At 39.3% G+C, this 22235-nt stretch overlaps 1 protein-coding gene across 2 annotated transcripts; it reads right to left on the bottom strand.

Moving 5' to 3' along the window:
* Positions 1-1267: 1267 nt before the first annotated feature.
* Positions 1268-20813, bottom strand: tbc1d22b (TBC1 domain family, member 22B). 2 transcript variants are annotated; one of them, XM_081608672.1, is made up of 14 exons: positions 20504-20813; positions 16694-16750; positions 15095-15284; positions 14825-14990; positions 13182-13349; positions 12063-12133; positions 11718-11846; positions 11543-11608; positions 10124-10238; positions 8647-8753; positions 8494-8569; positions 8282-8409; positions 5718-5813; positions 1268-4423 (listed from the first exon to the last, which is right to left on the bottom strand). In XM_081608672.1, exons 1-14 carry the CDS (start codon positions 20557-20559, stop codon positions 4295-4297), a joined length of 1554 nt encoding a protein of 517 aa, XP_081464798.1. In that variant the 5' UTR covers positions 20560-20813; the 3' UTR covers positions 1268-4294. The 2 variants fall into 2 exon arrangements, with proteins under 2 accessions (XP_081464798.1, XP_081464799.1); XM_081608673.1 differs by lacking the exon at positions 16694-16750 and having other exon boundaries at positions 20504-20810.
* Between the last annotated feature and the right edge of the window lie 1422 nt (positions 20814-22235).

The following is a 22235-nucleotide window of genomic DNA, read 5'->3' as shown; positions in this document are numbered from 1 at the left end:
CCTCAGCTAAGGTCAGAGGTCATGACATTGTAAGAAAGAGACAAAAATGGCCTACATAGCAAAGTTCCAAGATGAAAACTACCACAGAGTGAAAATAACTCAATGTCTCAATTTTTCCAAAACTCACCTTAATGATCCTCAAGACTTTTAGGAGAAACATTCTGTGGACTGACGAGACAAAAGTTGAACTCTTTGGAAAGTGTGTGTGCTGTTAGATCTGGCGTAAAAGTAACACATTTCAGAAAAACATCAAGTCATCAGTGAAACGTGGTGGTAGTGTGATGAACTGGGCTGCTCTGCTGCTTCAGGGCCTGGAAGATTTGCTATGATAGTGGAACCATGAATTCAACCGAAACATCCTGTAGAAGAAGGTCTGTTCACCTCAGGCTGAAGCCAATTCTACTCCTGTAGAAGCCTCAAGTTATAATTTTAGGGAAAGACAGGTTGAGTTAAACTGATTTGAATATTTTGCACTGTGGAATTAAGCTCTACTGACTGTCACTCAGAGACGGGTAAACCCTCTTGCAAACGGAAAAGCCTTTGTCTTCACATAGTTTTAAAAAAAGAACATATGAACTATTATTCCATAAAACCTGTTTGAATATTATCTTATACTGATTCATAATGTGCATCTTTTATCCATCCATTTTCTGTACATCCTTATCCTTTAGTGGGAGCGGGAGGGTTGCTGGTGCCCATCTCCAGCTAATGTTCCAGGTGAGAGGCAGGGTCACCCTGGACAGGTCACCAGTCTGTTGCAGGGCAACCCAGACAGACAGGACACACACACACCTACCTAGGGACAATTTGGAGAGGTCAATTAACCTGGCAGTCATGTTTTTGGACTGTGGGAGGAAACCGGAGTACCCGGAGAAAACCCACGCATGCACAGGGAGAACATGCAAACTCCATGCAGAAAGACCCCAGGCCGGGAGTCGAACCCAGAACCTTCTTGCTGCAAGGCAACAGCTCTACCAACTGCGCCACTGTGCAGCTCGTGCATCTTTTAGTTTAGCTAAAGTATAACTTTTACACTTTGTAAAACAAAAACAAAAAGAACTTATTCCCTTCCAATGAACAATTGTGCATTATAACAAAATCCCCATGAAATGCACTAACAGGCCATGAATACTTTTAGGCCGATTATTTTATGGTCCGACTCATTCGATCCAACATGCAGACTGTTGAAAGCCTCAAAGGTTTTTGATGAAAACGTTTGTCAAAAAACAGACAAGAAAACTTCACATTCAAAAACAAGACACCAAAATGAATAATAGCAATTAGTTTAATATAAACAAAAAGAATGAATATACAGCAGGAACTGTAATGATTTATTCATTTAAGGCTAAAGCCAGTTCTGACAACCGAAGCGCCTCAAAACATTTTGCGTTGGCCCACAACATATTTGGCTTCATATGTTGAATCCACATCAACGCTTCATCACCCCTAGCTAACATTTAGTTCTTCACATCACACTTTTTGAAAACAAATGACATTTAAGTACGTCGGCGTGGATCAAACAACACCGTCATGGTAGTGACAATCAGCGGACTCGCCTGAAAGAAGGAATGAATGTGGTTTTAAGGCTACAGGTAAACTGCAACGCTCACAAGACATTCAGAGTACTCCATGAAGATGATGAACCTCAATATTAAACACTAACTGTACCCTAAGTGGTGTAAGACGGAGCCAGATCTTCTTGGGAGTGAAATGAGGTTTAAGTACCGAAGCATCCCTAGTCGCACCTTCAACTCTGAAACTCATCAGCTGACTGAATTAAAGTGTGAAATCTTCAGGTCTGCAGTCCAATGTTTAGACTCCATCAGAGGTTTTCATCCAGACTGGCTCTGGTTCACATGAGGATGAAAACAAATGGTCACATAATACAGAGCATTCATGCTGTAATGCTGTGCCGTCACCACACGGTAGATAGACCAGTGAGAACGTAAATGTTTAAAACAACAAAGTTGTATGAAACAAACTTGGATCAGAAAAAACCCCCCAAAAAAACCCAACATAAATACAAGTTATAGAAACTTCCAGGAGTACATTGCAAATGTTCAAAACAAAGGCATCATCATGGATGTTCAGCTGCTCTGGGCTGTGTTCAGTAGCAGGTTAAAACTAAACGTCCTTCAGTACCAACAGGCATGAAAACGACAACAACAAACAAACAAAAAAAAACAAACACCAATTCTGTTTTCCGACTGTAGAAATGATTCTTACTGGAGTGGAGAAAAGTTCATTCTGCCAGAACCAAATGAGGAATCACTGGTCTGGGAGGATGCACCGTTATTTTACTACGTAGCAAATATAAAGCAAAACACGGTTGACTAAATGATTTTAACAGCGGAACATTATGGCTTTTAAAAACATACCTTGAAGCCATTAAATGACTTTGCTATCAACAGCATATATTTTTTAAATCAAACAGAAGAAACACTTCTGGATTCTGAGTGATTAACATTTCTAAAGCAAATACAAACGCAGGTCTCTGTTAAAAATAATTTGAAGACCTTAACGACACATTGCATCGTTATGATGGTGAAATCAATGTGTAGTTTGGCTAAATGTTGGTTGGTTCCCAGTTAGCTGGGCCTCAAAGATATGAAGGCTTCTAAAAGAAAGTATTCAGAAACTAGACATTACTAGAAGCAATGTGCCTGGAAAACAGAAAATGATCGAGAAAAGAAATTAGGGATGCACCAATTGCAGTTTTCTGGCCGATCATCAATGCTTAAAAAGCCTGACCTTCGGATTCAAATTTTTTTTTCACACTGATGGTGAAGCAGAGATGATGCAGAGGAAGACAGAAGAGTAGAGAGCAGTGATCAACTCCTCAGGAAACGTATAGCTGGATACTTTTCTTGTAAAATCAATACATCAGAGATTTAGCAATGATGAAGTCATTTCATCAGGATGACGATGATAACGCATCTTGTTTCAGAGTAAAAATGCCTTCTCTAAAAAAAGGTCGATCAGCTAAATTAACACGCTTGTTGTCAAGCCAAAAGAAAATTGAGGGTGAAATAAAAAAGGCTGTGCACAACAAGTCTTTCTCCTGTAACTTTGATCTGCCAGCTGCTCTGTGATGACCTTGAAACGAGACGGGAAACCCGTTTTCATACTAGTAAATGTCCAGAGGAGGTTCAAGGACTCCCCATGTTTTTGATTTGGGATTCCACGAGTTCCCTCTACCAGAGCTGAAAAGAAGAAGTGCCGATAATTACAACAATTTTACTCAGCCGTGTTTTCCAAAGCAAAAAATGTTCAGCTTTTCTGTCACATGTGACTTAATTTTCTGGCTACAGATTAAAACTGAATGACCACCATGCAACAAAAGTGATTCCATATTGGTCTGCAGGAGTTATAACTCAGTGGCATCAAGAAGGGTCGACACATTTCGTTTTTTGAAACTAAAATTGTGTAAAACATCACATATTATGCTTAATTCACAACCACTAAGTTGGGGTAATTTAAAAGTCGCCTTAACTAAAAGTTGCACTTTTAGTTAAGGTGCAACTTTTAGTTAAGGCATTTTAAATAATACCTTTCAATATAAGGTATTATTTAAGGAAATTATACCTTAAAATATAATTTTATACACTTAAAAGGGAAGCTGAACCCTCTAGAAGTTGATCAAAGTGATTCACAGCCAGGAAAGGAGCTGGGATTTTCAGCTTTTACCTAAGCAAACTAAAACATGAAATGAAACTCAGACATTTCTTCTACAATGTAAAAACAGGAAGGTAAATTCATTCCAAGCCCAGGATTTAAAAGGCTGATTGTTCCCAGCAGATTTAGTCGTCCTAAACAAATCAGAGGGGAGCCGGGGCCTTCGTTGTGCTTCCTATTTAGAACAGTGTCTGACTTAATAAGCTTAAAATGAGGGGGAACAAAACAGTAGTTGCTTGGTTCTTACAGTGTTTCTTTTGTTTTAGAAAAACAAATAGAAAATAGAATCTGAAGATGTCACTTAAAAGGAGGATTTCACAAACATTCACCATCCTTTAAAATGCCAGCATGTTTTTCTGAGAGGAAGAAAAACTAAATACATGTGGTTGATATACTGTAACAGTCTGCTGATGCAGTGTAGCACGTCGTCTGCTGCATGTAGTCCAGGAAATTTGCCGAAGCTTCATGGCTCCGCTCGAAAATCCAAAAATCCAGGCGAGACTCTGCAAACTTCATCTTCACAGCATAAAGTTAAATTTATCCCACCGTCGGTCTGATCAGGGTTGCACCAAAAATACTGCTCAGGCCCTCGCAGTCATAGGCGCGTTCGATTCGTTGCCTATCTCTTGTAATGGTTGGGGGCGTCCGCAAACATGTACTTGAGTCTGTAGGCTTCGGCCAGGAGGAGACCCACTTCCTCGTTTCCCCAGTGGATGGTTGGGAGGTTCTGTAGAAGCATCAGGAGGCTCTGAAGGAAAGAGACAAATTATGTGCTGACATCGACATCGCTCTGGTGAAACAATGCAGATAGGAGGTAAACTAGGTCTGCAGGGTTAAACTGAGGCGTAGCTGGAAAACGTATCGCACTCTCTTATCAACAGTGTGTGTGTGTGTGTGTGTGTTTTGGTCTTCGAAGAAGATTTTGACACAACAACATTTGGCACGCCGGGTTCTAAATTAAGAATATCACTAAAACCCCCAAAAATGATGCTGATGCGGGAATAGTTGAACAAGGTCACCAATGGAGGGAAAAGCAGCGTGGAAAAGACGCCCCGTCGACCCAAGATGCGTCTTTGTGATAAACATGGCAGGAATTTATAAATCTTTAATTGAAATAAAGAACGTAATCTTGTTGTCAGGAAATATGAGGATGTGCAGCCGTACGTGGATGAGCCTCAACAACAAAATATTAAGCCGAATAAATGAAGTCATCATAAAGAATTTACTGGTGCTTAGAGCAGAGATGAATGTACGTCTGTGCAGCATGGATCTGTGACGGATCTTTGCATTTCCATTACAAATGTGCGCAAAACTTTGATATGCCGCCAATGTTGGAAAAAAAACTCAATTTTACAATTGTGGTGTTTTTCCATTAAATAAGAAATTAAATTAAAATCACACGTGAGTAAGTTTGTTCATGATATACGTCATTACATCTGTTGCTGCCATGATTTTTAAACAGCTACTTGAGATGTATAAAAGTATTTTCATTACAGTTTTGCAAATAAATTTATTTATGATATATATATATATATATATAAAACTTTATCCCAGCGCAAAAACTTTTTCTAAACTGGTCTGTTTCCATCCAGCAAATGTATTTTCGCACTTTCAATTTCTGCAATTCGATGGAAACACAGATATTAAAGGAGCACTGGTTGGTGTCAGAAGATGGAACAAACACTTGGACCTTGGTGGGGGATAAAATTATTTTTTAACACAGTGAGATGGATGATGGTGTTTTAAAATAGATTACCAAATATCAATACATAATTATTAGAATTAGAACCAAATTTTGAGGAATGCAATAGGCGGAACTTAGAAGTGAATTTCATAGCAGATCTTCGAATAATCACTCTATGCTAGCAAGCTATTAGCTAACTAGCACGTTCAGAGACGTTAGAGTAACCAGATGTTTTACCATTTCTAATTTTTCAAGAGTCTTTTCAAAAATAAATATAAAGGTTTCTTTAAATAATTTTTTTTAAAATCATCTTTTTTTTGCACCATCGTTAAATAAAATCAAAGACCCCTATCAATACCTGAAAGTCAACCATGCAGAGGATTTCTTTGCGCCACTCGATGAGAAATGCAGCACACACATACAGGTGGAAGTGGGAGAAACCTTCAGCTTCAGCCTGTGGAAAGTACAAACACAGTGTATTGTTACAACACACCTTTACCCAGAAGTCTTTGCTGCGACACCTGGAGATAAATCGGGAGGAATTACAGTCTTAAGGTCCTTCAGTGAACAAAGGACGTAAAAACATTTATCTTTGAATAATCACTTTATGCAATGAGTGATTCTCAAAGAATCTCTCCCATAGAGAGATTATGCAGTATTATATACTGAGTTCTGTCAGACCATATCAAATATTAGCTTAGGAAAAAATTAACCGCTGTCTCTGAAATGCAGTGTTTGAGCTCTCTCCTTCACTGGCTTTGGTTTAAACCAGGACAAAGGGAGCTGCAGGATGGACTGATATTCATATAAAGTGGAGTAAAATAATGTCTCCTAGGATACACATGATTTAAAACAACAAAGATTTAATTGGTTTTATTCCATATCAGCTGTAGTTCTAGAACAAGTTTGGGACTGATACAGATATTATTGGGATCAGTGCATTTTAATTGGCTCTAGTGGCCTTTATTTGATAGTTAATTGATAGGAAAGAGGGTAATGAGAGAAGCGCAAAAACGTCTCTCAAAGGTCATGCAGCAAAGGTCGCCAAGGCCGGGAATCGAACCTGTGACAGCTGCGTCGAGGACTAAGGCATCCATATATGGGTTGTGCTTAACCCCTGCGCCACCACAGCACACCCCAGGGATCAGTGCATTTCTAACAACATGCAGCAGCCTTCTTTCAGCCAGCTGAACAGCAGTATACAGAATGTATTCATTGTTATCCGAATGCAATCAGATCATTCACAGCCAAAAGTAGTGTGAATGAGGTCTCCATTTTAATCAGCTGATTTTCCACCTCAGAACCAAAACTGTTTGGGTTTAACTGGTCTGTCCGGTTGTGTACATGTTTTTTCACAATATGAGGCAAATCGGAGTCATCAGGCAAAGAGACAAACATCCCCGTCCAATCGGCTGCCAGGCACATCTGATGCAGATCCCAGACGTCAGTGTGTGTCTACAAAGATAGCAACACTCCAATACAAAGGCCGGTGACAAACACACAGCAGATACAGAGGAAGGTAAAAAAACAAAAAAAAACTGGATCATGAGTAGAAACAGAAGAACATTTATCTCTTAGGAACCATAATCACAAAAACTAATTTGGTATACGGGTGAGAAATAATAGCTTTTTTTCTTTATAGTTCTTTTCTTCGTTTTCCCTCTAAGCAGATCGTGTGTAAACCAGCGAATCATCACCCTCTTAAAGGCTGGAGTGAAAACTAGATCTCAAAATGGAAAGCAGAGGTTCAGCTCAGCTAAAAATAAAAATGAGGTGTGTTTGCTTATCTGTAAGCTCCATGAAGGTCCATTCACAGGGGCAGAGCTATGCCAAGACTTTTAATTGGTTGTCCCAACATTTTATCAAGAAAAAAGAAAAATATTAATATGAGATCAAGAGCAAGAAACTGATGGGAGTTGAGAAATGTACCAGATCATTTTCAGTTGGATTTCATAAATTTTTCTCCGGGTTTATTAGTTTTCTACCAACACCAGATCCAGGAGCATGTCTAAGGCTGGGGCACACATTTCATGTCTTAAGACAATTAGTGTGAAATCCTCAGTTGGTTAGAGCAGAGGAGGCAGCTCTACCACTGATTGGATTTCTGCATGTTCTAGATCAGAGTTTTCCTGTCCTGACCGACAGGCCTGCCCGTTACTGATGTGACCGTGACCAAATCTAAAAATGTTCCTCACCGTGTTAACAGGTTCTGTGATTGTTCTATAAATGAACAGCTCTGAAGCAGGAAGACGGTAGAGCCCAACGGATGGGGAGTCTACGCCTCCATCACCACTAAAGATGCATCCATCCGATATTAATATCTGCATCGGTCCCGATAATGGAAACAATTCCAGACAGGGTATCGCTGACAATGTGCCTGATCAATAAGGGCAGATCTATTTAGTTTAATTCTATACTTTGTGCTCTGAGTGAAGTCATGCTTTATTTATTTTACATCATATTTATTAATGTAAACAATTGCACTTTCTGAACCAATTGAAAGAAGGTTTGTTGCAGTTTATTTATTACATGTTTGACCAACGAAGTCAACCTGTTGTTTTACATTGGATGTTATGTTATTTTATTATGTTAAAGTTGTGATGTTTTTACATGTTTGACCAAGCTCGTGAAGCTATTGGTGTATGTAAGTGTGCTGCACTGGTGCAGAGTTATCAATACATCTGTAATTCAGTACATTTATGTCTGTATTTAAAAAGAAAAAAAGAGAAAAGTTTTAAGTAAATTCAGCTGTTTTCCAGCATTGGAATCGGCCAACACTAAACCTCAGGTATCGGTAGTGAAAATAGTGGATTCGCTGCTTCCCTAATCACTACCAGCACAGATTTCCTTCGTGCATGAGCACAGTGAGGAATACTGTGAGGAAGACCTGAATATCTAAATATCTGAAGGAGAGAACTCCACCTGGTAGGTGTCCCACAGACGAATGGTACAACGAAGTGGCAGCTCCCTCATCAGCAGGTTGTTCATCCATCGAAACGCAAACTGCAGGTACTCCACCTCGTATTTCTTGAAATGATTGTGAATATCCACTGAAGACAGACAATAAACAATTAAAAAAACGAAAAGATTTCGCATGATTTCTGTTGGACTGAACAATTTGTTCATCTCCTCACCATCTATCCGGCTGACCAGCTCCTCCAGCGCCTTCACCTTGTTCTGGATTCCAGGCTGGGCGAAGGTGTAGTTGTCCTGGAAGGTGGGCCGTGTTATTTGACAGGAACACAGACAGATGACCTGCAGCCTGAGAGCCGAGCGTGCGTCCTCACCTGTATGCCGTCCAGCAGCTTGCTCATGCACCAGAAACTGTCGGCCTCGATGTTCCTCTGGGTCTCCAGTGGCAGAGCCGCCACGTCAAAGTTCTCCACATCTTCCGCTAGGATGAGAACAAAAAAAATGAAAAGATTTCTTGTGCAGTAGCAAGATTGTAAAAGGAATCAGCTCATTTTCAGTTTGCAAATTAACGGTGCTTATTGGTCCCCCAAAACCCGATGAAACGCCGGAAAATTCTATGTCATGCTGCTAGCACTTAGCGACAACTCGTAGGCTGAAGCGACGGCGCCGCCAACCACAAACATCGACCTGGCTGGAACACGGCGCGCTAAATAATAGAAGATAATTTAAGGAAGCTTCGAGGCAGATCAATTTTTCTCAAGGAATTTTAATAATTGAGGTACTAGAATCATTTGAGGAATCGTTACAGCGCTGGTAGTTTATTTAAACTGGACCCTATCAAATCTATTTTATGCTTTTCAAAATTCCATTTCATGCTTTCATATTCCAATTTCTCCATTTTTATTGTTCTGATTTCCTGTTTTTGTTTTTTTCATTTTAACCGCATTTCAATCAACACAATTACTGTACGAATGAAAACAATCCAGTTTAAGAAATATAACAGACTGTTGTGGTCAACAGACATTTTTTTTTACAAGGTGTTAAATAATTGTTTCCCCTCATTTCTTTGAAGAACTCAAACACTGAATGTCGTTTTTAGCATAAAAAGGAAAATCTCCCTTTTCAAAATGCTTTGGAGTTGAACTGAATACCAAAATACTTATCACATAAAAAAAAAACTTCCATAATGATCAGGATGTTTGTTCATTTTTATTTTCTCCACTTCCACTGAAGTAATGACTGTCGGTGTTTTGGCGTTCAGCCTTCGTGATCCTGCGACTGCATGGGTGCCGGTCATTCAGGCAACACTTTTAGCTGATAACTTGAAGAGTTAGCAAGTGCGCTTTTATCAGTTTGAGCTTTCGGGCAGAGCATGCTGACTTTGGGAAAGTTTAAGCATTTTGGACATCTCAGGGTTAAATCTCTCGAGAGCCAAAATGCAATTTGCCTTGAAAAAAAGACACATTTTATATAAACATGCACTAAATGAAACATATTTTCAAAAGAAGACAGGAGACTGAAGAGGACTTTTACTTATATAGATGGACTAAATTAAACATAATTTGGAAAACTAAGTAAATAAAGTCAAAGCTATTTTTGTTTTCAGATTTTAGATCAAAATGGATAACATTTTTTACAAAAGAAAAAAAAAAAGCTTTTGCAGAATGAGGCCAGCAATGCACAAGGACAAACTTCAACATCCTAAATACAAGAGAAACTAAAGTCCAGACAAGCAAATCAAAGTTTTGCAAAAACAGAAAATCGGACATCAGGAATGAAATTCATCACTCAGATCAGTGCATCTCTGTACTTTAAAAAGCGTATTATACTCATGAGCATAAATGAACTTACTGACAAACTCGGACAAGAAGACGACAAAAAAAGGTGTGACCAGGTCGTTGATGCCTTGGACGTAACCGCTGGCTGGATGACGGATGGCCCAGATAAACAGAATCCGCTCAAATACCTGAAGGTAAAATGACAAAACTCTGTTTTAAAAGGAACAACATGCTGTGCAGAACAGAATCCTGTGTCCTGTTTTCGCTTTGCTGTTGCAATTTTGTAGCCGTTTCTCAGGGCTGAGTTTGTTGCTACATCCCAAACATTCAACCTGTGTCTAAATTTGACTGTTAGATCATTTAGACTCATTATCTACAAATTTTTGTACAAATCTTTACAATTTTCAATTGTCGCTTCATAAAATGAGATTTGAGGAACAGAATAAGCTCAGTCAAGCTTTGTCTCAAAGTGAACTTCCTCTTTTTTTCCTCAGTGACTCAGCAACACAATATTTCACCAACTTCCTCTAGTTATAATTTTTTAGTAGTGTTAGGTCTAGTCATCCAATAATTTGAAGCGTTGTTGATTTTTGATGTGTGAAGCTGATGCTTCCAATCTGATGAGTACAATTGTGAAATTGCTCTTTGCTTCAAAGTGCTACTATTCCTGATGCTTTATTGAAAGTTTTTTTCCCCCACAAACCAATAAAGAAGAAAAATTGAGAAAATTAAGCTTCATGCGTCATCTAATTATTAATGTATAAACCCAAAATCTTAAATACAAACCAGCCACATGCAGCAGGGTCAGAACAAAAAATCATCAAGAGAGCAGACAGAGAAGTTTTGAACACAGTAGAATTTATCTTTATATTTACACTCAAGAAAACAAGATGACATCAAACAACATAAAAATGACCAATGTTAAAAGTCTTCATCAAATATGTATTATGTTTTACACTCTAAAAGAAGCAGGGGAGCAAAGAAACGGCTGCAGAGTGAATTAGTTGCATCCTTGGTTTACTCAGAAAGCTTTCAGAGCTCTACAGTTATCCAGACTCTAATTTCAGGAACATTTACTGTAAATTTGCAGTACAGATTTGACTGTTATTAAAGTTGGACTGAGTTTGAAATACGTTAGTTTAAAATGTTCTACAATACAAAATAAAGGTATTTAAATTTTTATATACGGTATATATAGGTTTCTTTTTCTGCTGTAAAAGTGGAATGTATTCAGAATACACAAGCATACATTTACATTTTTTTTGACAAAATGTCACAAACACATGTAAATGTAGAAAAAAAATGAAACCACCAACTTATTATAGAACATCTAAGTAAATTGTGTAGATGTAGTTTTGTTAAACTGAAATGAAACTTTTTTTTAAGCCTTTATTTTGAGATAGCAGAGCCAGGAGAGTTTTTATCCTGTAGTACCACTGATCTAGAACTGGACCTTAAACTCTGTGGCTACTGGATTTCTACTGGACCTCACCTCTTGGACTGCAGGCTGCTGGAACAAAGGGATGAGCGGATTGGTTCTGGGAATGTCAATGTGGATCTGCCAGGAACAATTAATGAAACTTAGGCGACGGTAGATAATCGCAGCGTTTCTAATTCATTTGAAGCGATAACATAATGCTTCCACACTACACAGATGAGATCTTTACCTGTCTGTATGTGTCTTTATAGTGCTCATCTGTTCTGGAGTGATAGTATTGCTCTATGAAGCCAAAATACTCCTCTCTCTTTCTCTTCAGGACCAGCTCTCTGCGCTCCTTGTTGGCCGGCAGGTAACCCTGAGAGGAGCGAGAACAGAAAAGAAACTTTTCCTTCTGGGGAACAGAACAAGCTGGCCGAGGGAGATAAGAGCAGAGGGAAGATAAGGCTGCCCCTGAAACGAACAGCTGCTGACACCAAATGAACAGAAATGGATAAACTAAACAAAAAATGAAGCTCTTGGTTCTGAGTTGTGAGTTATGCGATGTTGCAAAACTGAAGGTCGTAAGCCTTACAGAGAGAAGCCTCCACGTGATTGGCCGGACTTCTCTTGGTATTCCCGACCAGCTGTGCTTCCGCAGTTCTTCTGTGGTGGCAGAAAGCAAGACAGACCAATCAGATCAACGCTCGGTTTCACATTAAGTCCAGAGAGCGGCTGCTTCAGCTGGCTGCAGGTCAGAGGGAGCTATACTCAATTCCTTTTCTTGAACAATTTTCATTAAGGACTTATTAAAGTTTTCCTCACAGACACTGGATGATATGTGGAACTTTTATCTTCCCATTTGATTCAACTTTAGGGTCTATCTGGAGCAGAGATTACAAAGTTTTGCAATAATTGTCAGAGTTCAAGCTGTATTTAGTGTGAAGCTCCTGACCTGCAGTAACTAAAGGTCCCACTCAGTCTGGGAACAGCAGCATTCTGGGAGCTTCTTAACAACCACAAACAAATAAATCCAACAACTGATCCACTGGATGGATATCTTACAGAATGCAAAGTTATGGTAAACATAATTATATTTAAATTGAGTGTTTACCTGTTTTAAGAAGCTAAAACAATTTATAAACCACATTAAAAACACTAAGGGTGCACTGATTGCAGTTTTCTGGCCGATCGGCAATTACAGATCTTTAAAAAAACATAACCTATCAATTCCAATTTTGACTAGTATTGATTTTATTTTGTCTGAAATTTTACTAAATATAGTAAGAAAGTTGCTGAGTTGGCAATAGTGGGTGATTATTGTTACCTGTAAACATTCAGACTTGACCTGGTGGGTGGGTCGGTCAGTCAAACAGCCATCATGGCAGAGCAAAGGGGACAGTGGTTGATTTTTAGACATTTGTGAAGGTAGATAAGATCAGTATTGGCTGATCTCCCAAAATTAAGGAACCTGGCGCCAATTTAACAGTGCACTCCTCAAAACAACAGAATAAAATGTATATTTTCAATTAATCAAAACCTCAATATTATACAGTAACGCTTCTGAAGTTTATCTGACTGCATTTTCTTATTTTGGTGGAACAAAAACACCATGTGTGATTTCTGGACAGGCTTTACAGAGCAGATGGGGCATCACTGAGCATGTGGAGCTGAGTAAGGCGGCACGCAAACGTCTTTCTCTCTTCAACAGTACCTAGGTCAGTATTGGGACTGGCCAGCAGCTGCTTGAATTTATCCAGCCGGCTTTTCTCCCTCACAGTCATGGGTGGAGCCCCTGATGCGTTCTGATCCGAGATACGAGCCACCAGAGGGATGATGGGACGCACTGGGAGAGATTGCTGCTTCTGTAGTGAGGAGCGGACTGAGGAAACAAAAAAAACAAACAAATGAAAATTGGTCAAATTCTCTTCAGATAAAAGAACACAGTAACTGAACAACCACTGTGTTTTGGTTTTATGACTTAAAATAAGATCAAAGGATTAATTCGCAAGAGCCTGAATATTCAGCATCCAGGACCTCTGAGCAGAGGTCCAGGTGTTCGGTGAACAGCACATAACTATTCATGTGGCAGATGCTCCTCAAAGTGAAGCTGTGCATTATTCAAGATATTCACCCAGCAACCCACAATGTGCCTGCAGGTCACAACATTACTGTGCAAAAAGTTTCAATCCACATATTCTATTGATGTAGATTCCAAAGCAGAGGGGAAAAAAGTACATTTGTTCAAAGAAACATTTACACAGTACGACATACAGTACCTTGGAAAAGTATTTTCAGCTCTTAAACTCTCACCTTTATATTCATGCTCAAGAAAAACACAAACTAATCTATTTTAACGCAACAGCTGTGTTGAGATGAGTTCAGGGTCAAATTTTGAAATGGCTCCATTGGGTTTGGTGACATATTGTCATCTGGGAATGTGTTAAAGTGGTTTCCCATCTACAAACACCAAACACTCAGGTACTGCAGTCGAAACCTGTGCATGTGGGAGATTAGTCAGTAATTCAGAGATCAAGGCTAAAACATCACGAACAATGGAGATCATTCACACCTACAGGGCTCTACAAGGCCATATGCAGCCATGTGTCTCAGCAGAGGTTGGCACTACTACTTAAAAAATTTGTTTTGCTAACATTAAGCGGTACACCAACATGGCATTTAGCAGAAGCTAATGCTAAAGCACTAACTTTTGACATTATTTTGACATGACTTTATTTTATATTTATTTCTTGTTTGAAATAAAGTTATTAGGTGAAAAGAAAAGAGAACAAGTGGAAAGGAAACTGAACGGCTGCACCCACTTGAAAATAAGAGCATGAATGTAAATGTCCAAGAAGAATTAACAGCCAAAACGTCAACATAGATGTCAAACTTTATTCAACTGAAAGTTTATTTATTGGAATTAACTGATTGATTCCTTCATACTTTTTTAAAGACGCTTTAATAGATGACTTTGTTATTTATTATGATTTGTCTTGGGTAAGCTTTTATATTTAGACTCCAAGTCACTTATTAAAGTGTCTAAGAAACAGATTTGTTCCCCAGTTTTGTAAATCAAGTTGTATTTCTTTTTGTCAGAGAACATTTCTAATGATTAACAGAATACCAGCAGTAAAATAAAACTCCTCAAACACCTCCGGTATTTAGTGGTTGTGTCTGTGGACTGGGACGCGTCCTGTCAGGCATATATTTAAGTCCCCATAATCTCTACAGACCTACCTGCAGTGTTAAGTCCCTTCTAACAAAGTCCATAATTAGCTTTAGCGTGAATCACAGCAGAGGCATCTCAGGAACTCTTTAAGCAGAATGAATTGCTGCACAATATTTACAACACACCTGAGGTCGTGTTGAGATCTGCGTCACTACTAGACTTCACAAATTTGCCGTTGACACGCTCACACTCTGAGCCGTCATCCCTTTGGGAGTTGTGACCCTCGTCCCTGGGTGGAGTCAGTATGTGGGGCAACACATGCTCCGTTTCACCCGTCTGATGCCGCAGTTGCTAAGTGGACGCAGAAATAGACAAAACACACCTGGATGAGAATCTCTCACCGTTCCAGACCAGCCTGCAGTTTTTCAGTGAGAAACAGGAGGTCTTGCAGATACCTGGTTGTGCACAGACGTCAAGTCCTGGCCTGAAGGCGTAAAGGAAGCCGACAAAGGTGTCCCGCAGAAGTTTTCATCCTCCTCATCGTCAATGTCCCAAGCATCGTTTGTGCTGCAAGCAAACTCGTGGAAGCTGCAAGCTTTTTTAGACTTAAGGTTGTTGAATTTGGGCTTTGCGTCTTTTGGGTACCTGCAGGTGGAATAAAGAACAAACAGGAAATGAAAAAAAGTAAAAAAAAAGTTGCAAGACCTGGTAGATCTCATTGATGGATGAATTTTAATTTACACTAAATTTTGGAATAATGTCTGATGAACCAAGGAATCAGCTGGTGAGGGGAAAATCAGACCATCTTTTTGGCTTACCATCCCCGTTTAGTTATCGACTGGAATCTAAAAATAATGAGAAAAAAAAAAAAAACCTCTCTGGGGAGACACTACGAGTACATACTAGGGCCAGACCAAGATTTTTTTTTTCTAAATTATGAGATTAAAGTGATTTTATTTATGACACAAAAGTCCTAATATTAAATAAAGGCAAAATATTACCAGACGAGTCGGAAAAGTACAAGAAAAACAGCTGTTTTAACAAGAGCAAAGCTTTTATAGTCATCAAGCTGTAATGTGACCAGATCGTCAAGTCTGTGGTTCACTCAGAATAGACTGTCGTTGCTCAATCGTTTCAAATTCCTGCAGATAATTTGATGCTGATGTGTTGAAAGATTAAGTATGTCCTATTTGAAAAACTGATACCAAATTACTACTTCATAACATGCTCTTCATTTTAGTCTTTTATCTTTCATGAAGGAGTCATCATAAAATTACTACTTCATTCTTGTAGTATTATGACTTTCTGATGACATGAATTTATTCTCATTAGTTTGACTTTATTGTTGTATGACTTCTCGCGTTATTATGACCTTATTCTGGTAATGTTATGACTTTATTCTCCAATTATTCCGACTTTTTCCACGTACTATTACGACGTATTCCCGTAATATTATGACTTAATTCTCGTAATTTGTTAATTTCTTACATTTTTTTCTAGCCTCGTCGTAACACTCCATTGTTACAGGCCATATTCCCAATGCTCTTTTGTGTTAAGGGAATCAGACTGAATGAATAGTTCTGTGCTAAACTGTACAAAGTTGAACATTGGACACTTCAAATTTGAATAATTTATTCAAATTTACCATAACAGCTCATGACAGAAAGCCCAAAAAGTAATATTCTGCTCTCTGCTTAATCATTCTCATTAAAGAGAATATGGAATTGGCTCTAATCTTTATTTTTCCCTTGGAGTTTTCAAAAAAAAAAAAAAAAAAGAAGAAAAAAAAAAAGAAGAAAATAACATATCTGAATTAAGAAAAAAAAAAAATCTAATCGATGATGCATCTCAAAATAATGCAATAAAGAAAAAGAAACATGAAATACAGGTTCCAAAAGCAGAACTAAAGCAAAATGTAGTAATTGGGTCACGGTTTCACAGCATGCAGTACGCAAATGTACTCAAAACATGGAACGACTGCAAAGACCGGTAAAAGGACAAATTAAATGTGTCCACGTGGCATGCAGCAGCCCAGGCGTGCACTGAGCACTTACGTGCGTCGCAAACGGGGATCGAGAGGTGGATGCTGTGCTCCATAAACTGGTTGCACGCTGTGGATGATAATGTAAAAATGCAGTCACCTCGACGTGGAAAAACACTTGTAGCTAACCTGAGGGTAAGTGTTCACATCCATCGTTTAATGATTGCTCAGAGGAATGCTGGCGGTGGCACAAACTGTCCTTCATGGCTTTTCTCCCCCCCAGAAGCTCATTTATTATCACAATTGTTCTAAATATGACCAAGTACAGACACAGCATTACAGCATTAAATTTGCTTTTCTCACTCATATGTGTGTGAGAATTAAATCAGGAAGTGAACAAAGTTAGGAAGAAGAGCCAACATCAGTGGTTTCCACTGTTGGGTTTGAGACACCATCTGCTGTCAGGTGCAATATCGAAGTCGGAGGTCTTCTTCAAAAACCATCTTCAATGACAAAAATGGATAAAATAAAAGCATCCTACTGACCAACATACTGGCTGTTGGCCCTGACTGTTTTCTCATTGTAGCACTTTTTAACTAACCTAGTAAAAGTGCTTGCATAGCAACCAGGAGTCAGGGTCACTGAACTCTCATGATTTCATTTTGTGACTCAGAAGCTGAAAACTTTAGAAAGCTCTGGCCTACGTGCTTCTGTCTCATTTCATTTTTCTACATATATGTGATGATATTTTGTTGATGCTTGGGATATTCCTCTGAAGGTATTTTGTATTTTGAGTGACAAGTTCAAAGTCAGAAAGTGTTGTGTAAAGTAATGTTTGTTTAGTTTAAGTATTTTTGTTGACCACTCTTTCTTTTGAGTCAGACTGTAGTTCCGCAGTAAACAGAAGTAGCCAACAGCTTGCAGGGCGGCCATGTTGTTCCCCTCCCTGTGGTGGGCAGTATGTTCAGCAGACAGCAAAAACTTAAAGCTCAGCTTTCTATTTCCCTTCCAACTATCTGGCAACCGGGAGCAAACAAGGAAAAGTCACAATTCCCACTTCTGCCTTTGTTTCTTCAAAGAAATCCAAAGAAATGTTGCCCCCCACTCGTTAACCCCGTAGAGCCTTATAAAACCCTCCACGACTCTTAAATCAAGGATGTCCAAAGTCTGGCTTGGGGGCTATTTGCTAGCCTTGTAGTGATTTAGGGCAACCCTCGATTGCAACACAAAACTGGCACAAACTAGGTTTCCCAGCTCAAGGTTGGAAGTTAAAAAAATTAATTAATTAATCAAATTGCAAAAAGAGATGCACATGTATTAAAGTCTTCTAAAAATGAAATGTACAATACAACCATGTTTTTCACTTTTATGTCAAATTAATATAAAAATGGGTCAGACTCTGGACTAAACCTGGCTAAATAAAATGATGAAATGAAAATCACAGGAAGTCTTGTTGCAGTTTGCCACAAGCCCTGTAGGGGACATAAGGTACAAAAACACAATTATCCCTTCTGTTAGAAAACAACAAGTCACACTATGACCACGAAAGACTGATCTGACTGGCAGCGTTTTATTGGAATAGCTTACAGTAAGCCTTGTGGCTGGGAACTGGAACTGCTGGTTATCTGGCTGTGCCAGAGTCTGTTGTTTACAACCGTCACACTGGCTTTATCAGCAGCAGCAGCAGCAGCAGTGAGGACAGGGAGCGAGCGCAAACCCCCCAGCCTTCCTGTTCAAACATCTGTTGGTGTCCAACCTCCGCGGTTAGATCCGTCTGTGGGACAGAGAGAGACACGCCCTCTCCTTGGAGATCCTCTCCTCTCGGGTTTCCCAAACAGACTCGGCTCCCGTTCTCTTCCTCCCCCGCCCTCTGACAGTTGAAACCAACACATCAGCCTGTCAGTCAGTCATAAAAACACACAACTCAATGTAGGTGAAACACACAGCTCAGCTCTTCTTAACGAGGTCCAATGAGTTCTGATTGCTGCGTGTGCCAGAGGAACTGCAGGTAGAACCTTAGTGGGTGGTTGTGATGTTTGCTGGTCCCAGCTGTTAGGCTTATATTTGAGATGACAAATGAAAAACCTACGCAGCAACGAATTGGACGCACGTCCATTTGCATTTTGAATAATTCTTTGAATTCTTTTTTTTTTTAAAGAAAAAGCCAGGTAATTTAAGTTTCAGAATTTTACGCACATACGTATTTTTGTTTAAATAAATGGTGAACTGATCGGCCGGCCGGTTTATCGGCGTTGATTTCCCTAATGTTGGGAGATCAGCTGATACTTCCATGTGAAGCCAATCTTTTCCTCCAATCTTATCTACCTGATAAACAAAAAAAAAAACAAACAAATCAATCATTGCCCTCTTTTGCTCTGCTGTGAGAGCGGTCTCACTGATGGACCTGCCCACCAGATCATGTCTGCCGTTAATAATAGTGACTCCTCTGTTACCAATTCAGCAACATTTCAGGCATAAAAAAAGAATTGGTTTCAGCCAAAATTGGAATCGGCAAGTCAGATTTTCTAAAGATCGGTACTCAGCCCGAAAACTGCAATTGGTGCACCCCTGGTTAAAATATAAATTGATTCTATTCGTTTATACCCAAATATCTCTAACAAAAATCACACAATTATTTTTACTATTGTAAAATCCAGTCCCTCCAGTTGTTCTTGATTTCTGCAATCGTGGAAATTCACGCAAAATCAGCAAATCCCCACATATTTTCATGCTACTGCATCGTTGTGAGTAATTGTGAGAATTCAGTAGCAAAAATGGTCAAACGTGAGATTTAAGTGATCCTAACTCCAACCTGCAGGTGACAATATTTCTTACTTCTTACCACACTTCTGCCTCAGCCTTACTTGTCAAGCCATAGTCCGTTATCTAACAAAAAATAAAAAAAAATCACATTTACCGTCATATGTGATTTTTGGGAAGAAATTATTTTGCGTAACTCATGATGATATACTTTTGGAAGAGGTTTATTGAGGAAAAACTATGCAGAAATATTTATTCTTGCCATAAAGCTGGCGTCAAATTGGGGTCATACTGGCAAATTTAGATTTAAATTCATTTTTAGTTATTTATTTTTTACCAACATGTTTCTTCTCACCAATAGTGAAAAGATTTTAGAGTCTGGCAAACGATTTGTGGTGGCTGACAGCAGACAGTGTAGGAACCTTCTTTCAGCCAGCTGACAAGCAGTGCATAGCAACATTTATGGAGGGACACAAAATCACAACAGTATAAAGGAAATTTGCTCCAACTTTTAAACTGTAACTTTTTAAAACTTGGTATTAATGCTGACAATCAGCCTGTGGCTAAATGTTTTAAATGCCCATCCGTCTGCTGTGTTTGTTTCTACAAAGAAATCACTTACACACAAAGCTATAACTCATAATAATTGGGGCTATTTCACTTCATGACCCTAAATGGAGGCTCGCTGAACCCCAGTTTAAAGCGGTACTTATAAATGAGGGTGAATGGAGTCCATTGTGTTGCAGCAGCTGTCAGCACAGACCCAGGAAGCATACGGCGGGCGGATGGTGACAGATGACACCCCCACTTTAACACAAACCGCAGAGAATAAAGTGATGGAGCTCAGTCATCTTTTAGCTGACAGCACAATCAAATGAAACCTCTCTGACGTGCTACAGCAGATTGACTAAAAACGAGAATAATTTGCGCATTTAACTATAATTACTTCAGGCAGTTACGTCAACCGTTTAATGTCAAACAAAGATTCTGTTTCCACGAATATTGAGCTTCTCTCATTGTGCGCTAAACACGACTTTCCTGTAGATTTTTCTGGCTACAATAGTTCGGCCGAAAAGTTAGCACTGGGAGGCAGCTACGTTTTAATAAGAATGAGACAACCAACCTTCCGGGAACCTTAGTGTTTCTCCTCCAGAAATTGATCCTGTTGTCGGTGGCCATACTTGGATAGCACAACCCCCTTCAGCCCAACACCGAGCCCGGCTCCGCGTACCATGAAAGCGCAATAGGGCAAAGGGGAAGGGACGGCTTCCGTGTTTCACAGCGCAACTCCGCTCAGCTCTCTGTGGGCAGCCTCGGGGAGAGTTCAAATGATCCGGAGATAAGGCGATATCTATCGTTCTGCTGGGAGGATGAGCAAAGCGGCTCACTGGAAGCCGCCATCTTGGGGAGCAACGGTTGAAGCGTGTGATTGGCTCGAGGGTCGAACAGGTGCGGTGAAGGTGGCCAATAACAGCAGATGTTGTGCTGGGAAAAGGAGGAAGAAGAGAAATAAATTAGTAATACAAATGACCAACAGACAGAGCTGGGTAGAGTAGCATCATATTTTTACTCAAGTAAAGGTAAAACGTAGTCCCATAATTACTCAAGTAAGAGTACAAAAGTATCTGATGTAATATTTTAAAATATAATGCAGACAGACAAATATATAAAGTTGTGATTATTTTGGTATTTTAAAACCAAAATTATGCCCCAACTTTACATAATGTAAAATGCAAATATGTTTCTCAAGTTTTATGGACATTAATGTATTCAAGTGGGCCTACCACCTGCAGAGAAGAATGTTGGGATCCTGAGTGGTAGGTGAGACCATGGATCATAGTGCACTAATTCCTGAAGGCCTAACCTGGCTTTGGTTACATGGAATGTGTCACCTCAGTGGAATGCTGCTGATTTTAAAGTCACCTCCTGGTTTCTGCCAACCAGTGCGCTGTGCATACTTTGGAAAGTAAATATAAACATACAATGTGTCTATGATTTCTTAATGTTTTAAATACCAAAACTCGGCTGATTTGATATTAAAGAACAGTTTCCATAAATTTCAAATATAGTGAATCTCCTAATATTTTGCCTGAACATTCGATCCTGCTATCATTTTAGGGACAAACACGTAAAATAGGAAAACAGAAATGCAAATAATTGTTGGAGCTCATCAAGACAGCTCAATTCCTCTAGACTCCCTGGTCAGGTGGGTCTGGTACATATAGGGTGAATGTTGCCCCTCCTGCCCCATATCCCAGCCACCTCACTGTTTATGGATCTATTGCCCTTAGAAGCATTCATGTCTTAATGACGCAGCCAAACAAAGGATCAACAGTCATTTTTGATTGTTATTATTATTACAAGAGCCTTGTAATGGTAAACTGGGTTCTTCACTGTAGAGATGTTTTTTGTCTTAACACCTACCTGATGAACTACCTGTAGTAGTCTGTAGTGGGTTATGATGAAACATCTGACTGTTCATGTGACTTTCAGCTGTGTTGATGCATGTATGTTCATAGATTTGTTGAGATAAATAAGTATGTGACCCAGATTCACCCCTTTATTTATTATTTAACCAGCACCATCTGGCTGGTATGTGTATTGAAGCCTATTTTACAGCACAGTCTTGAGGAATCCGTCTTTTCTTTGCATTTTGCCTCAAAGAAACCAGAGTTCAGTTTTTTAAACTGAACGGTAGTTCTTGGTTTTCCAAAGATTGCCATAAGTTTGTTACAAAGGTGTCAATTCTATCTGGGATCTATCTACCAGACATGGTCAAAATTATAAAAACATCTTCAAATGAATATATATTGCCAATCACCTGAATGATGCAGAAGGTTGTGTTCCTGCACACA

Source organism: Poecilia reticulata, chromosome 7 (assembly GCF_904066995.2).
Source record: "Poecilia reticulata chromosome 7, P_reticulata-male-v2, whole genome shotgun sequence".
Lineage (NCBI taxonomy): Eukaryota > Metazoa > Chordata > Actinopteri > Cyprinodontiformes > Poeciliidae > Poecilia > Poecilia reticulata.
This window is presented reverse-complemented; position numbering and strand designations above follow the sequence as displayed.

Excerpts from the sequence above, each read along its gene's own strand:
- tbc1d22b (XM_081608672.1), bottom strand. The coding sequence starts at position 20,559 with ATGGCCACCGACAACAGGATCAATTTCTGGAGGAGAAACACTAAGGTT. Across the intron at positions 13,350-14,824 it reads AGATCTCAACACGACCTCAG|TCCGCTCCTCACTACAGAAG; the intron begins GTGTGTTGTAAA and ends TTGTTTCCTCAG. Across the intron at positions 11,609-11,717 it reads ATAAAGACACATACAGACAG|ATCCACATTGACATTCCCAG; the intron begins GTAAAGATCTCA and ends TGTTCCTGGCAG.